This window comes from Amyelois transitella, chromosome 6 (genome assembly GCF_032362555.1).
Source record: "Amyelois transitella isolate CPQ chromosome 6, ilAmyTran1.1, whole genome shotgun sequence".
NCBI lineage: Eukaryota > Metazoa > Arthropoda > Insecta > Lepidoptera > Pyralidae > Amyelois > Amyelois transitella.
In genome coordinates this window covers 2,623,976-2,641,999 of record NC_083509.1, presented here as the reverse complement: position 1 = coordinate 2,641,999, position 18,024 = coordinate 2,623,976, and the positions used below count along the sequence as shown (strand labels likewise).

Here is an 18,024-nt window from a genome sequence, read left to right as displayed (position 1 = left end):
ATCACGACGTGGTATCAACTCCCTCCCTGCAGTCGGGCGGCGCGGTGCCGGGCCGGCAGCGGCCCGCGACCGGTCAAATTACATCATGACGTGGTATCAACTCCCTCCCTGCAGTCGGGCGGCGCGGTGCCGGGCCGGCAGCGGCACGCGACCGGTCAAATTACATCACGACGTGGTATCAACTCCCTCCCTGCAGTCGGGCGGCGCGGTGCCGGGCCGGCAGCGGCACGCGACCGGTCAAATTACATCACGACGTGGTATCAACTCCCTCCCTGCAGTCGGGCGGCGCGGTGCCGGGCCGGCAGCGGCCCGCGACCGGTCAAATTACATCATGACGTGGTATCAACTCCCTCCCTGCAGTCGGGCGGCGCGGTGCCGGGCCGGCAGCGGCCCGCGACCGGTCAAATTACATCATGACGTGGTATCAACTCCCTCCCTGCAGTCGGGCGGCGCGGTGCCGGGCCGGCAGCGGCCCGCGACCGGTCAAATTACATCATGACGTGGTATCAACTCCCTCCCTGCAGTCGGGCGGCGCGGTGCCGGGCCGGCAGCGGCACGCGACCGGGCCGGCCCGCTCGCGCGCCAGCCACGAATTGTGCGGGCACGGGCCCTGCGTGTACAGCGTGTGGCACGCGCCGCCGTACACCGCCGACCCCGCGCGGGACGAACACGCGTCCACCTGCGGGAATACAAGCACGTCTGTCCCGCGTTACTGATAACCAGAGATCGGAATAGGTAGATTGGTTTTATGTACTTGCATCATGAATTACCATAGAAAGCATTAACATGGATAAGCCTCTTTTCCGGGATTCCACTTACAGTAAACTACATTGTCCGCGGGTAACATAGGACTAGAATTTACGTGAACGAAGTCGGGGGAAACCAGCTACCACTAATATATTCTTCATCCCACTTGTAAAAATTCCGGAAAAAATCTTAATAATTTACAAATCCCGCAATCCCGGACGGAGGCATGTCCATATTAATATATAAGTTTCAGTTCATTGACCCTAACTCAATCTACCTATTCCGATCTTTACTGATAACCCATGTTCAGCTGTTAGGTTAAATGACACGATTGAGATTCAAAAAGACTTGATGAATGTGTCATATGATTAATTATCTATGATTGTCAATGTCACTATCAACAGTTTGTGATGGCGTCATCACGCAACTGAATCTTAATGTGGTTTTATTAAGTCCTATATGAAACAATGAAATCGTAAATGGACGTTTGTTTATGTTTCTTGAAACAAAAAATAGCTGAAATTATTCGTGCGGTTACAGTATTAAGTACTGATATCTTAATAACTGTCCTGTGATCCTCGTTTTATTTTCTTGTATCAATATTTCTCCCAAAGGCACCAACCATTTTCAATCTGGTATCAAACCAAGTGGTTGAGTCCAAGACCGAAATCAAAGAGCGACAGCTGTCATATTCCTTACCTCCTTCCTCGTGCAAGCGCCGCTCCCACAGGCGCAGACCCCGTTGTGGCTGAGTCCGTCCAGCGCGGGCCGGGCTTCGAAGTCGAAGGCGACCACCTCCCCGCGCGGGCACGGCTCCGGCGCGCCGGGCCGGAAGCAGCGCCGGCGCTCCGGCACGTACAGCCGCCCGCGGGAACACGGCAACTGGCACGAAACCGTATGGCTCAGCGCAGGCAGAAAGGAGCGCAGCGGAGAGGATTTTATTAACACACTTGAAAATCAACTTTAAAACAGTTGAAATAAAGTGCATAAATGCTTGAATCTGACAAAAAATGCTCGCGCGTCCTCGAAATTACGCGGGAATCACCGCGCGGCGTTGAGCTAGAACATACGCGATCCGTAAAGAAAATGCCCGCGAGGATCATTCCTCTCTGTCTGCGCTGACCCTAACACGAGGGATCATGAGTGTAGTGTGTGTGCATATGTATAAGAGTGAAAGAGAAGGAAGTATTGTGTCGTCTCTAACACACATGCCACCATGATAGAATTTGCAGCTCATGATGGAAGGTACGCACGAAAAAACGAGGTATTTTCATATCAGGTGCACGTTTAACCAACCTTCGATTCACGGACGACATAGTCTTATTTGCTGACAACCCTACTGAACTACAAGAGATGATCGAGGACCTACACAACACATCATTACGAGTAGGACTGGAGATGAACCTCGATAAGACCAAAGTTATGACATCCGAACAACAAAACAACATCAGGATTGAAGTAGGAGGGACAGAAATTGAGCAAGTCCAAAAGTATGTGTACTTGGGTCAAGAAATTAAAATAGGCAAAGAGAACCAGTGTAACGAAATCGACAGACGAATAAGACTGGGGTGGGCAGCCTACTCCAAGCTTGAATATGTTTTTAACATGAACCTGACGTCACGACAAAAAGCCCAAATTTTCGACCAGTGCATACTACCCGTCCTGACATATGGCGCCGAAACCTGGGTGACTACCCAAGAAGTGATACACACGCTTGGGGTGGCACAAAGGCATATGGAGCGGAAAATTGTAGGCGTCTGTCTGAAAGACCGTGTGACCAATAAGGACCTAAGACGGCGCAGCAAAGTCACGGATGTCGGCAGAAGAGTTGCGAAGCTCAAGTGGGAGTGGGCTGGTGATATTGCCAGGAAGTCTGAATCTTGGTGCAATAGATTGCTAGACTGGAGACCTTGGGACCAAAAGCGACCCAGGGGAAGGCCACAAATGAGATGGAAAGACGACATCAAGCAGGTGGCGGGCAGCAATTGGACTCTTACTGCCCAAAATAGAGAAGAATGGAAGGAGATGAAGGAGGCCTACATCAGAATGCTGATAGAAGAAGGCTAAGAAGAAGAAGAAGAAGATGGAAGGTACAGTGAGCGTGTGTGTCTGAGCCGATAAGCCGGAGGGTAAGCGAATTACTACAATGAGTATCGTGACATCTGCATAAGAATAGGGATGATGACAAGATCTAACATCAATATAAATTAGTTAAAATACACGTTATTATGTAAATAAATAACGTGAATTTTTATATTCATTCAAAATATAATGGTCAGTCCATTTTTATAATTCGAACATACTCGAACATCACTGAATTAATAGTATTAGTATCTGTTGAAATAAATTCTTCATGCACGTTTATAAGTATTTTAGAAATGTTATCCCATTTTTAAACTACCCGCGTTAACTAACCCTTTTTCGTTAACTAGTTCAAGTCTTAGTTTCTGACCTGCCTTTATAATACCCCACCTGTTCCATTACAATCAAAAAAATTACTATGGTACTATGCTGCTGTATTCTCCCTAGTGCACACCATCTCCACAAGTGATTTATGCATGAACTAATGGCAGTACGGATATAAATTAACAAAGAATAACACGACCTCCCTGGCAAGCATGAATGAAATAAATACCTTAGTGCACCTTCCTCCCCTAGATATCATCTCGTCACTGGCACAAGGTCCTCTGGTATACAGTCTATAGCAGTTCCCATCAGCTGCTCGGGCGTGGAAGGACTTGCACTTGCATTCAGCACGAGAGCCGTGCGGCGTCACCTCGGTGATAGAGAAGATATGGCCTTTGGGACATGGGCCGATACCATCTGTAATTATTTTAGCAGATTGTCTAATTAGTTTGTCAAAAATTACCTTACGGTGAGGGAAAATATTGAGAAGTGTAGGAAAACAATTTTGAATGTGTGTCAATTATCCAAATTGTATGACTTAATAACTGAATTTCGACTCAAATACCAGGTTGCTAGCCCATCACCTACAAGAAGAATCCAAAGTTTATTAGCCTTTCCCTTATCGCCTTTTACGACGTCCGACGGGAAAGATATGGAAAGTGCTGGGAACTATACCAAACTAACAAATAAAATTAGGGATAACACAACCAAACCCAATAAAGACGCTACCTCAATAAAATGGTAAGTTTTATGCACACTACTTCCTTCGCATAATATTGGTACTTACCTAACTCATAGCAAGCGCCAGTGCCATTATGGTAATGTGGCAGATGGGTCTCGCAGCCACACTTTGACCCTGGCAGAAACAGCTGCCCCCTATCACAGGGTCCTCTGGTATAATGGGCGTAGCAACCACCGTCTGCTGGGTAGAAGTGGGGACCATCTGATGAGCACTGGAAAACAAGAGATTTCGATTTCAATGTGCAATGACGATAGTAAAGCTTATACCAAAATGACTAAATGTTTGCATTGCACACTCAGTGTAGGATTACTTGTAATTGCTCAATAATATTATAGCTTTCCATCAACATCACTCTAGCGTTAGTCCCAGTTGCATCCTCATCTTTCACCTTCATCCTTTAAGCAATGATTTCAATATTTTTTTAAAGTCTTGGAAATTTTTAATGACGAGTCCTTATTACACTACATAAAAATTCTTAAACAGAACACAAGCACGAGCATGGTATAATGAATGCAAAACAAAAGTAGGTATTTATTATAGTGTACCTTTGGTTTTTCATGGTGTCGTGCGCACATACGAGTATGAAAACTATCACTTATTGTGTAGTATTAATTATACTTTCCAACAAAGTATGTCTGTGGATTATACCCTAATTTTTGTGAATTAAATTTCCAAGATACTAAGAACAGACTCAGAATAGCGAGGACACTGGGAAAGTTGAAACGTTTGAACGCGCTAATCTCAGGAACTTCTGGTTCGAATTGAAAAATTCTTTTTGCGTTGAATAGACCATTTATTGAGGAAGGTTTTAGGCTATATAACATCACGCTGCAACTATAAGGAGCGAAGAAATAATGGAAAATATGAAAAAAACGGGGGACCTTATTCATCCTTGAGGGCTTCGAGGATGCCCAATATAACTATTCCACGCGGACAAAGTCGCGGGCACAGCTAGACTTTTCTACACAAGCACTTGTAACACTTCAGAGCTTGCATACATACTGTCCAGTTAACTAAGCCGTCTTCCAAGACATCCAGGGGAAACCGTGGATAACAAGGACCCTGTCATGGGAACCAGGTACATTTACCAACCCCTGCCTTAATTACACCGGAACTTGAATTATAAGTATAGTACAAAGAAACCCACATACCGTGCAGTTAGCCAAGCCGTCTTCTCCGATGTCCAGGATGGACCCGGGGTAACAAGGGCCCTGGGACAGGCGGAAGTAACAGCGACCATCTGCCGGCCAGAACAGCAATGTTTCATCGGCACATTGCTGGGGTCTCATACACATTCCTTGTCGTTCACTGGAAGACAAACATAACTGTGGTTTAGAATTTATGAGTTTTGAAGACACCGTGGAAAGCAAAAGAGGATAAGAGAGTCCATTCAAAAAATTTGTAAAAAGTCCTTAGCATTTGTTTAAAAATAAAAAGACACAGACCTTGGTATCCCATAAATTCTATAATCTCTTCTTTCTCCTGACATTATAGTATCGATTGCGTCCTCACCTCTTTGGAGAGGAGCCCGATGTGCAACTGTGACCAAGTTCTTGGATAAGGTGCAGGTAAGTCAGTTAGTTCAGTTAAGACATCATAGTTATACATCGAGTTGCCTGAATATTCAGGTTTTCTGATGATGTTTTCTCCTCACCGTTTCCTTTAAAATGTCCTCTAAGCGAAATAAAATACATTACATTCTACGAATAAAAAACCTAAGTATCTTCTCAATAGAATTAAACACGAAACGACTAAGACAATCTGACCTAATACCGGGATTGCAACAGTAGTGCAAGGTCTCAAACGTACACTCGTTCCATGAAGCCAATGTACTGCAGAATACTAATCCAAACAGGGTTTATCATCAGATGGTTTCGCAAACAATGTTATTGGGTTTTACCTCTAATCATTAAGTCAGTATTGGACATTTGAACGGATATAAAGTTATTGGTTGTGGACAATTGTTACAAGGTCAGAACTTTTAATTGAATTACTCATTTTGATGATAAAAACTGCACATTCATATGAAGGTGATAAAAGTGAGAATTTATTTTCTAAACATTGATCAAACTCCTGCTTGGTAAAAATTAATTTAACATCCATTGCGGATTTAAGGCCAAGGATAATTTACATCACAGATGCTTACATAACTATCTATTGAGAAAGTCGATAGGTACAAGTTCAAATCCTACCTCGGCCATTTACCGAAGACTTATCTTTTTTGTACATTAGTTTAAGTACTAACCAATGCTCTTACGGTTAGTGAAAACATCGTGTGGAAACCCTACACAGGATGTAACCGGGACTAACGCCAGGAGGAAAGAGAAGGAGACAGATGCTCACCTACCCTCGCTTGTTAAAGGACTAACGCCAGAAGGAAGAAGGAGACAGATGCTCACCTACCCTCGCTTGTTAAAGGACTAACGCCAGAAGGAAGAAGGAGACAGATGCTCACCTACCCTCGCTTGTTAAAGGACTAACGCCAGAAGGAAGAAGAAGGAGACAGATGCTCACCTACCCTCGCTTGTTAAAGGACTAACGCCAGAAGGAAGAAGGAGGAGACAGATGCTCACCTACCCTCGCTTGTTAAAGGACTAACGCCAGAAGGAAGAAGGAGGAGACAGATGCTCACCTACCCTCGCTTGTTAAAGGACTAACGCCAGAAGGAAGAAGGAGACAGATGCTCACCTACCCTCGCTTGTTAAAGGACTAACGCCAGAAGGAAGAAGAAGGAGACAGATGCTCACCTACCCTCGCTTGTTAAAGGACTAACGCCAGAAGGAAGAAGGAGGAGACAGATGCTCACCTACCCTCGCTTGTTAAAGGACTAACGCCAGAAGGAAGAAGGAGACAGATGCTCACCTACCCTCGCTTGTTAAAGGACTAACGCCAGAAGGAAGAAGAAGGAGACAGATGCTCACCTACCCTCGCTTGTTAAAGGACTAACGCCAGAAGGAAGAAGAAGGAGACAGATGCTCACCTACCCTCGCTTGTTAAAGGACTAACGCCAGAAGGAAGAAGGAGACAGATGCTCACCTACCCTCGCTTGTTAAAGGACTAACGCCAGAAGGAAGAAGGAGACAGATGCTCACCTACCCTCGCTTGTTAAAGGACTAACGCCAGAAGGAAGAAGGAGACAGATGCTCACCTACCCTCGCTTGTTAAAGGACTAACGCCAGAAGGAAGAAGAAGGAGACAGATGCTCACCTACCCTCGCTTGTTAAAGGACTAACGCCAGAAGGAAGAAGGAGACAGATGCTCACCTACCCTCGCTTGTTAAAGGACTAACGCCAGAAGGAAGAAGGAGACAGATGCTCACCTACCCTCGCTTGTTAAAGGACTAACGCCAGAAGGAAGAAGGAGACAGATGCTCACCTACCCTCGCTTGTTAAAGGACTAACGCCAGAAGGAAGAAGGAGACAGATGCTCACCTACCCTCGCTTGTTAAAGGACTAACGCCAGAAGGAAGAAGGAGACAGATGCTCACCTACCCTCGCTTGTTAAAGGACTAACGCCAGAAGGAAGAAGGAGACAGATGCTCACCTACCCTCGCTTGTTAAAGGACTAACGCCAGAAGGAAGAAGGAGACAGATGCTCACCTACCCTCGCTTGTTAAAGGACTAACGCCAGAAGGAAGAAGGAGACAGATGCTCACCTACCCTCGCTTGTTAAAGGACTAACGCCAGAAGGAAGAAGGAGACAGATGCTCACCTACCCTCGCTTGTTAAAGGACTAACGCCAGAAGGAAGAAGGAGACAGATGCTCACCTACCCTCGCTTGTTAAAGGACTAACGCCAGAAGGAAGAAGAAGGAGACAGATGCTCACCTACCCTCGCTTGTTAAAGGACTAACGTCAGAAGGAAGAAGGAGACAGATGCTCACCTACCCTCGCTTGTTAAAGGACTAACGCCAGAAGGAAGAAGGAGACAGATGCTCACCTACCCTCGCTTGTTAAAGGACTAACGCCAGAAGGAAGAAGGAGACAGATGCTCACCTACCCTCGCTTGTTAAAGGACTAACGCCAGAAGGAAGAAGGAGACAGATGCTCACCTACCCTCGCTTGTTAAAGGACTAACGCCAGAAGGAAGAAGGAGACAGATGCTCACCTACCCTCGCTTGTTAAAGGACTAACGCCAGAAGGAAGAAGGAGACAGATGCTCACCTACCCTCGCTTGTTAAAGGACTAACGCCAGAAGGAAGAAGGAGACAGATGCTCACCTACCCTCGCTTGTTAAAGGACTAACGCCAGAAGGAAGAAGGAGACAGATGCTCACCTACCCTCGCTTGTTAAAGGACTAACGCCAGAAGGAAGAAGGAGACAGATGCTCACCTACCCTCGCTTGTTAAAGGACTAACGCCAGAAGGAAGAAGGAGACAGATGCTCACCTACCCTCGCTTGTTAAAGGACTAACGCCAGAAGGAAGAAGGAGACAGATGCTCACCTACCCTCGCTTGTTAAAGGACTAACGCCAGAAGGAAGAAGAAGGAGACAGATGCTCACCTACCCTCGCTTGTTAAAGGACTAACGTCAGAAGGAAGAAGGAGACAGATGCTCACCTACCCTCGCTTGTTAAAGGACTAACGTCAGAAGGAAGAAGGAGGAGACAGATGCTCACCTACCCTCGCTTGTTAAAGGACTAACGTCAGAAGGAAGAAGGAGGAGACAGATGCTCACCTACCCTCGCTTGTTAAAGGACTAACGTCAGAAGGAAGAAGGAGGAGACAGATGCTCACCTACCCTCGCTTGTTAAAGGACTAACGTCAGAAGGAAGAAGGAGACAGATGCTCACCTACCCTCGCTTGTTAAAGGACTAACGCCAGAAGGAAGAAGAAGGAGACAGATGCTCACCTACCCTCGCTTGTTAAAGGACTAACGTCAGAAGGAAGAAGGAGACAGATGCTCACCTAGCCTCGCTTGTTAAAGGACTAACGCCAGAAGGAAGAAGGAGACAGATGCTCACCTACCCTCGCTTGTTAAAGGACTAACGCCAGAAGGAAGAAGGAGACAGATGCTCACCTACCCTCGCTTGTTAAAGGACTAACGCCAGAAGGAAGAAGAAGGAGACAGATGCTCACCTACCCTCGCTTGTTAAAGGACTAACGTCAGAAGGAAGAAGGAGACAGATGCTCACCTAGCCTCGCTTGTTAAAGGACTAACGCCAGAAGGAAGAAGGAGACAGATGCTCACCTACCCTCGCTTGTTAAAGGACTAACGCCAGAAGGAAGAAGGAGACAGATGCTCACCTACCCTCGCTTGTTAAAGGACTAACGCCAGAAGGAAGAAGGAGACAGATGCTCACCTACCCTCGCTTGTTAAAGGACTAACGCCAGAAGGAAGAAGGAGACAGATGCTCACCTACCCTCGCTTGTTAAAGGACTAACGTCAGAAGGAAGAAGGAGGAGACAGATGCTCACCTACCCTCGCTTGTTAAAGGACTAACGCCAGAAGGAAGAAGAAGGAGACAGATGCTCACCTACCCTCGCTTGTTAAAGGACTAACGTCAGAAGGAAGAAGGAGACAGATGCTCACCTACCCTCGCTTGTTAAAGGACTAACGTCAGAAGGAAGAAGGAGGAGACAGATGCTCACCTACCCTCGCTTGTTAAAGGACTAACGTCAGAAGGAAGAAGGAGACAGATGCTCACCTACCCTCGCTTGTTAAAGGACTAACGCCAGAAGGAAGAAGAAGGAGACAGATGCTCACCTACCCTCGCTTGTTAAAGGACTAACGTCAGAAGGAAGAAGGAGACAGATGCTCACCTAGCCTCGCTTGTTAAAGGACTAACGCCAGAAGGAAGAAGGAGACAGATGCTCACCTACCCTCGCTTGTTAAAGGACTAACGCCAGAAGGAAGAAGAAGGAGACAGATGCTCACCTACCCTCGCTTGTTAAAGGACTAACGCCAGAAGGAAGAAGAAGGAGACAGATGCTCACCTACCCTCGCTTGTTAAAGGACTAACGTCAGAAGGAAGAAGGAGACAGATGCTCACCTACCCTCGCTTGTTAAAGGACTAACGCCAGAAGGAAGAAGAAGGAGACAGATGCTCACCTACCCTCGCTTGTTAAAGGACTAACGCCAGAAGGAAGAAGAAGGAGACAGATGCTCACCTACCCTCGCTTGTTAAAGGACTAACGCCAGAAGGAAGAAGAAGGAGACAGATGCTCACCTACCCTCGCTTGTTAAAGGACTAACGTCAGAAGGAAGAAGAAGGAGACAGATGCTCACCTACCCTCGCTTGTTAAAGGACTAACGCCAGAAGGAAGAAGGAGACAGATGCTCACCTACCCTCGCTTGTTAAAGGACTAACGCCAGAAGGAAGAAGGAGACAGATGCTCACCTACCCTCGCTTGTTAAAGGACTAACGTCAGAAGGAAGAAGGAGACAGATGCTCACCTACCCTCGCTTGTTAAAGGACTAACGCCAGAAGGAAGAAGAAGGAGACAGATGCTCACCTACCCTCGCTTGTTAAAGGACTAACGCCAGAAGGAAGAAGAAGGAGACAGATGCTCACCTACCCTCGCTTGTTAAAGGACTAACGCCAGAAGGAAGAAGAAGGAGACAGATGCTCACCTACCCTCGCTTGTTAAAGGACTAACGCCAGAAGGAAGAAGAAGGAGACAGATGCTCACCTACCCTCGCTTGTTAAAGGACTAACGCCAGAAGGAAGAAGAAGGAGACAGATGCTCACCTACCCTCGCTTGTTAAAGGACTAACGCCAGAAGGAAGAAGGAGACAGATGCTCACCTACCCTCGCTTGTTAAAGGACTAACGCCAGAAGGAAGAAGGAGACAGATGCTCACCTACCCTCGCTTGTTAAAGGACTAACGTCAGAAGGAAGAAGAAGGAGACAGATGCTCACCTACCCTCGCTTGTTAAAGGACTAACGCCAGAAGGAAGAAGGAGACAGATGCTCACCTACCCTCGCTTGTTAAAGGACTAACGTCAGAAGGAAGAAGAAGGAGACAGATGCTCACCTACCCTCGCTTGTTAAAGGACTAACGCCAGAAGGAAGAAGGAGACAGATGCTCACCTACCCTCGCTTGTTAAAGGACTAACGCCAGGAGGAAGAAGGAGACAGATGCTCACCTACCCTCGCTTGTTAAAGGACTAACGCCAGAAGGAAGAAGGAGACAGATGCTCACCTACCCTCGCTTGTTAAAGGACTAACGCCAGAAGGAAGAAGAAGGAGACAGATGCTCACCTACCCTCGCTTGTTAAAGGACTAACGCCAGAAGGAAGAAGGAGACAGATGCTCACCTACCCTCGCTTGTTAAAGGACTCCTCCACTGGCGCGAAGTACTCCCCCGACCGACACGGCCCTCGTTCGAACAGCTTGTGACAAGTCGTGGAGTGAGGTAGCTGGGCGGTTCCCGGCGGACACTTGCATTCCGCTACCGTCCTGCCGCCCCATCGCCCTGGGCTGAGCTCTTGAGTCTCCGGGCATGGGTAACCTTTCTGGAATGAGATGAAATTAAATTCAACACTTTAAGATGTGGCCGGCTGGGTTCTTTGTGTGAGTGATAAAATAAAAGTGATAAAATAGATTAACTTAGTCTGTATTCGCGTTTTACTTATATATTAACGTACACAACAATAAACAAAACAAAACAATAAACTTAAAACATAATAACAAAGAAAAATATAACATTTACAAATCGTCGCGGTAGCGCGCGGGAGGTCTCCTCTTTCTGGCGCTTGCGTGATGCGCCCGACCAATCACCGTGCTTGTCACAATGTTGCCTGTTATAACACAGAGTTTTTGAAGCAAAAATGGTCGTTAGCATTGTAACTAATACGCGTCTGACTTACTCACTTTCTTATCATTTAGGTTACATTATTCGTTGTTTTGAGATGATAAATACAAGTATTCACTATTTAAGTTTGTTACTGTCTTTTGGCCGCGTCTTACGATGTCCAATGAGATGCGAATCGACTATGCGATAGTCTATAATTGAAGTAGGTACTTATTTATAGTGAGTGGAGAAGAAACATTGAAAAGTGGACCCCATGCTCCCCAGACCCCAGAATCTTAGCTGACGATAGGAACAATTTCCTAAAATCACAGATAAACATAATTTCCAGATAAACAATTAATAAGTTAGCGAAAGAAAATGGAATTTATTTCTTAACCGATGGAAGCTTCAATCTAAGAAACAAATTGTTATAAAAAATAGGTCACGTTTATGTTTTTCAACTAACTAGCTATACAGAAGTAGTATAATGAATGAACAAACCTCAACACAAGTGCTGGTTACATAACTTGACCCTTGGCGTGAACCTCAACACGACCGTCAAGCGAGTCTGTTATATCATTAAAGTTTATGTCCGAACTTCCTCTTTGGAGGATGTCACGTAGAGCCAAATCGAAACTTCCCTCTATACTTCTACACTAGTTCATTCTCTCTCTCTCCCTCTCTCATCTTTTCCGTGCTATAAATTTCCAAACTAATATTTTAAAGAGAAAATATTGAGAATGTTTTGTATGTGAAACAAGAGGCTCGAAAGCTTAGGACCGATTAATAAGTGATAATAGCATGATCTAATTTACCTATATGTTATACTAGCTGTGCCAGCGACTTCGTCCGCGTGTAATAGTTGTTTTGGGCATCATTGAAGCCCTCAAGGATGAATAATTTTCCTCGTTTTTTTTTACATTTTCCATTATTTCTTCGCTCCTAAATGTTGCAGCGTGATGTTATATAGCCTAAAGCCTTCCTCGATAAATGGTCTATTCAACACAAAAATAATTTTTCAATTCGAAACAGTAGTTCCTGAGATTGGCGCGTTCAGACAAACAAACAAACTCTTCAGCTTTATAATTTAGATGTAAGTATATAATTATGTGTACAACATAAGAGATTATTAACTACAAGACAAGGTAGTTAATTTTTAAATTTGGTTCGATGTTACTCAGAAACTTAATAACAGAAACTGAAGCATAGACACGTAATAGTTTTATGAAAAGGTATCATGCTACATTAGAAGTGAAAGTCTGCTAACCGCCTCAGGTCTTATACCAAATTCTGTAGAAAATTAGCGTATTCATACGTGGATCTTATTATAGATATATTTAAAGAGATTTATTAGGTAATTAATTTATTTAGCACTCAGAACAGATAACAAACAAAAAATGTTCACACAGATAGAAGGGGTCCAGTCCTAAAACATCATATAATCCTAAAACAGGCGTGGCTAAGTGTAAAAATATTTACAAAACTATTACAAGTCGCTAAGGTGTACTGCTAGTAGGAAAATGAGCAAAAATAAGTGTTTAATAATACTTAAGGTAACAAAATAATAAAGCTACAAGTGTGCGAAAAATGATATATCAAAGTCTAATAATAACACGTCGTGTGATAGGAAGCATGATGAATTGAACGACTTAATAAAATAACCGTGTGGTTCCCGGCACCAATACAAAAAAGAATAGGACCACTCCATCTCTTTACCATGGATGTCGTAAAAGGCGACTAAGGGATAGGCTTACAAACTTGAGATTCTTTTTTTAGGCGATAGGCTAGCAACTTGTCACTATTCGAATCTCAATTCTATCTTAAAGCCAAATAGCTGAACGTGGCCTATCAGTCCGCTCAGGACTGTTGGCTCTGTCTACCCCGCAAGGGATATAGACGTGATTATATGTATGTATGTATGTATGTAATAAAATAATTCTTCACACCGGATAAATAAATAGATGTTATGCGATAACAGGTCAAGTTTATTCATGATTTTTATGAAAGTTTATAATGAAAAAAAAATGCTAGTTAATATATCAAAAAATTCAAGGCCCATTAAATGATAACCACTTTTCCGCACAATACTGTTATAACTTATTTATTAACCAATTAATATAACATTCTGGATTAAGCAAAATTATAATTAATTAATTACAACTCTGAGCAAGATTAAACATTTAAATTACCTTTGTAATTTTACCTATCTTCACTTCATAAGTTGATGTTTAAAATAAGTATGATTAATTGAATGAAACAGTTATGTATTTTGCGGCCGGAGATCCAGTTACTCGGCGCTCTGAAATTACCTTGAACCTATTTAATTACCTCAATAAATAAACGGCATTATTTACAGTTAAATTGTGTACAAAGAAAATAATTAAAATAATTATTTTCATTTTCTACGATGACTTAATAAATAAATTTTATACCTTGGAAAAGAAACATGTAACATATGTAGTATCCCATCAAAAATTTAAATTAAAATTTTAAATAAGTAATTATTTTGACGTTGCCTTTTAAATTCTAGGTAAAGCTATTTGGCTTTAAGATAGAATTGAGTATCGAATAGTGACAGGTTGCTAGCCCATCGCCTAAAAAAAAGAATCTCAAGTTTGTAAGCCTAGCCCTTAGTCGCCTTTTACGACATCCATGGGAAAGAGATGGAGTGGTCCTATTCTTTTTTGTATTGGTGCCAAGAACCACACGGCACTCATTGGTGCCGGGAACCACACGGAAAATTAATACCAATAAACATAAAATTAATCAATTCGTGCAATGTGAACAGTAAATTGTGGTTTATTGCCGAAATTCCAGTCCGACCGGTCTTGTTGCATTTCTCTACTTATGAAAGACCGTGACCGATCGATCTTGCTATTACATACTGACCTACTGACTGACTAACTTACCAGAAGAACAATGCCCGATTGTATAAGCATAAATATTCATAGACTTCGTTAGATTACAATCATACAAGATTACAAAAGCAAATTGTCTAGTGACGAATATAAAAATGTTATCTTCATCGGATCTGCACTTTAATAACAAGCTATGTTATATGAAAGTTCATATTATTAACATAACATATAATCACGTCTATGTCATGTTGTCCCACAAAATAAATAAACCGTTTAGGAGAGGGGACCAAACTGCAAAGAATGCAATTTACATACATACATATCATCACGTCTATAATCCCTTGCGGGACACACAGAGCCAACAGTCATAAAAACAGTCATAAAGGCCACGCTCAGCAGTTATATTGTTATATCAGTTTTGTATATAATTATATACAAAACTGATATAACAATATAACTGTCTGTGTAAATTCTATCATTAAGCCAAACAGCTGATTGTGGCCTTTCAGTCTTTTCAAGACTGTTAGCTCTGTCTACCCCGCAAGGGATTATAGACGTGATGATATGTATGTATATAAATTGCATTCTTTGCAGTTTGGTTCTCCTAAACGGTTTATTTATTTTGTGGGACAGCATGAAAATATATTTATTAAAAATTGATAGCAGATTTTACTGAAAATAAACAAATAAAAAAAACCTTTAAACTTATTGCAAAACATATAATATGTATACGTAAACATATAATACAGTTCACGTGAAGTGTGGACAGCACGGCATAATTAATGTTCATCGTGAGAATAAGAATTTTATTACAATAATGTAAATTGTTTAAATATCTTTTTATATTAAGTTCTTAGAGTTCTCATAATAAATCCTATCATCTTACCTTCTTCCATTCTATTGTTGACCTGGTAACTCAATAATATACTTAAAGTTAAATAACTTAGTAATTGCAAATTACAGACCATGCTTCTTTGAAGAGGAAGAATAGAAAGATATTTTTTATCTTCTCTCACCTTTTGATAATTTACCTTTGCTATCAAAAAATGTTTATTAACCATACATGTACTTTTCTTATAATAACTGTTTGCCCTTGGTTTTTAATACCAGGCGGCGAGTAACAATCGTGGGCCCTGTCTATCCCGTAAGGGATAAATTTATACATATTTATTAAACTTCAATAATACACGAATATGTACATTCGTCCACCATGGGTTATATTTAAGATCTATCATCTACGAATATTTGCAAATTGACGTCGTCCGATAATGCTGCAATGTAGTTTGTTCCGTCGCTTCTTCTACACTCGCGCTTCGGAAGCGGTAGTAAGTTGATATAATTATTCCATTTTGAAAATAACTCTATATCTATGTGCTCAATATTCCAACGGTAACACTTCAGAGAGGTTTTGTTCACACGCCGGACATTGCGGGCGTCTTGGGTCAGCTCGTCTCAAATGGAACGTGAACACAGATTGTTCGAGATGGCGCTAGTGTTTGCTCAGTATGCACTCGGCGTAAATTGGAACGGGTTTAAATTTGAATTCGGAAATATTTCATTTCTAAACTTGACTTTTTAAAGTGAGGATTTTTCTTTCAACTACCTAAAGCCAGCATTTTTACCACCTAGAAATTGTACCAATTGAATACAAAATATTGACACATACATGGGTCTTAGCACAAACACAATAACAGTACCTCATGTTTTTCAAAAATAGAACTAATTCGCAAATAAATAGTTTCATTCAATACGTGACAGTAAAATAAGTTTTACCATTTTGGATTAAACGAATAAGAAATGTATTTTTTTTTTTCTTTAACAAAATAAATTCAATTATTTTGCCCTTTTTAATAGGGACTCAATTTAAGTATTGACATATTTTCTTGAATATTAATGAAAAAAAGAATTATCCCCAAGAAGGTTCGAAACTTGATGGCGGTTAAAATACGTGATCTTCTAAAATTCACACCATTAATAACAATATGCGTTCAAGTCACGTCTCAAAAAAGTATTTTTGGAAAATGGTGACAAAACGTTTAAATTTAGTTTAACGAATGAATATTACGTGATACTAGTACGGTAGCTATTTGAGATTCTTCTCTAAATATTCTGACCTGAAAGCTCTTTAAAAGCACACAAGAAAGGCAATAAAGTGGATACTTAGTAGTCATATGATTGAAATTGTATTTTCTACAACACACACATATACCTAATCATGACTTTATCCTTACGGGTCAGACAGAGCAAGTAGTAATGGTCAGCTGGATATAATGAAAATATGAGTAATAGAATTATTTTTTTTAAGTCAATGAATTTTACAATTTGCGTTAACCGGAATGTCCTGGAAGAAAACAGACCGAAAGCATTACATACCTTATATATAGTGTAGCATTTTCCATCCGAAGGCCAGTACAGCATCAGCCAACCTCTTGGATGAGCAGCGCACGGGTTCTTCCTAACATCCGCCCACGGCGGGGGCAGCACTACAGCGTGTGTGCCGCATAGCAATGCCGCCAACCACGCCCATGCAGCCATTTCAAATTTGGAATTTATTCTTTTTTATTTTATCACTTCACATTATAGAGTCTTAAGAATGCATTTTTTTTTAAATTTATTATTCATCACTTTTTTATTTTTAAATTTCCTCCGTCTTTATCGTATCAAAAAAAATAGTGCAACAGCTGAAAATATTTTTTTATCTGTAATAAGCTAAATGCTTCCACATTTACTATTATTTAGTGCATATAATGTAGGTATCTACAAATTTATTGGCTGTAATCATGCCACTCTGTAAACTTTTAAAAAATGAACGTATTTACGCCATCGCACATTGTTTCTATTATCTATATAACAAATGTCTAACCAAATGGTAACCTTTATAAATATAAATTTTAATTATGTATTTTGCTACTTCATTGCCTATAAATTTCTTTTGAATTAGATTTACTCTAATAAGGTAAAAGATTAACATCTTTCTTGTGTAAATATCTCCAAATGCACATCCGTTGAGTCATAAGGGAAGTGACGTCACATAATATTTTCTGCTCGCGTCCCTTCATTCTGGCTTACATATATCTGAATAAAATAATCATTTCATCTAAATATCTCATTAGAATGCGCTCCAATGTTTCCGCAACTTGAAAATTATGCATCCAACATCAAGTAAGCAAAAAGATGATCGAATTTTGCAAAACACTGGACAAATTTGTATGATGAAAAACTTGAAAAAAAACTATTATTTTTATAAAGCATGTTGCTCAACTTATTGGACTAAATATTAAAGGTCAAAATTGCATGCGTTTTTCTTTCAATATAGTTAAATTTCTTTTGGTAGTTCGTCTTAGTCCATACCTACAACATCTTCTGATCGAGCTAACTATTTCTTTCTTTAAATTCTTAATTTTGGCATAATTTCTACTAAAATCAAATGTATCGATTTTAACGAAATCGTAACTATATTTGTTTTACTTCGCCGATGAGAAAGACATACCTACTTAAATAATCCGCAGCCTTATTCCATATTGAGCAAACAATTTC

The 18,024-nt window shown here is 41.7% G+C and overlaps 1 protein-coding gene across 1 annotated transcript; it reads right to left on the bottom strand.

The window, feature by feature from the left end:
• Nucleotides 1-493: 493 nt before the first annotated feature.
• Nucleotides 494-17,162, bottom strand: LOC106134578 (uncharacterized). The gene is made up of 7 exons (XM_013334666.2): nt 16,861-17,162; nt 11,158-11,351; nt 5,047-5,203; nt 3,941-4,106; nt 3,383-3,570; nt 1,447-1,629; nt 494-679 (listed from the first exon to the last, which is right to left on the bottom strand). Exons 1-7 carry the CDS (start codon nt 17,020-17,022, stop codon nt 494-496), a joined length of 1,236 nt encoding a protein of 411 aa, XP_013190120.2. The 5' UTR covers nt 17,023-17,162.
• Nucleotides 17,163-18,024: the final 862 nt, after the last annotated feature.

Excerpts from the sequence above, each read along its gene's own strand:
- LOC106134578 (XM_013334666.2), bottom strand. The coding sequence starts at position 17,022 with ATGGCTGCATGGGCGTGGTTGGCGGCATTGCTATGCGGCACACACGCT. Across the intron at positions 3,571-3,940 it reads TGGCGCTTGCTATGAGTTAG|ATGGTATCGGCCCATGTCCC; the intron begins GTAAGTACCAAT and ends AAATAATTACAG. Across the intron at positions 1,630-3,382 it reads GGGGAGGAAGGTGCACTAAG|TTGCCGTGTTCCCGCGGGCG; the intron begins GTATTTATTTCA and ends GTTTCGTGCCAG.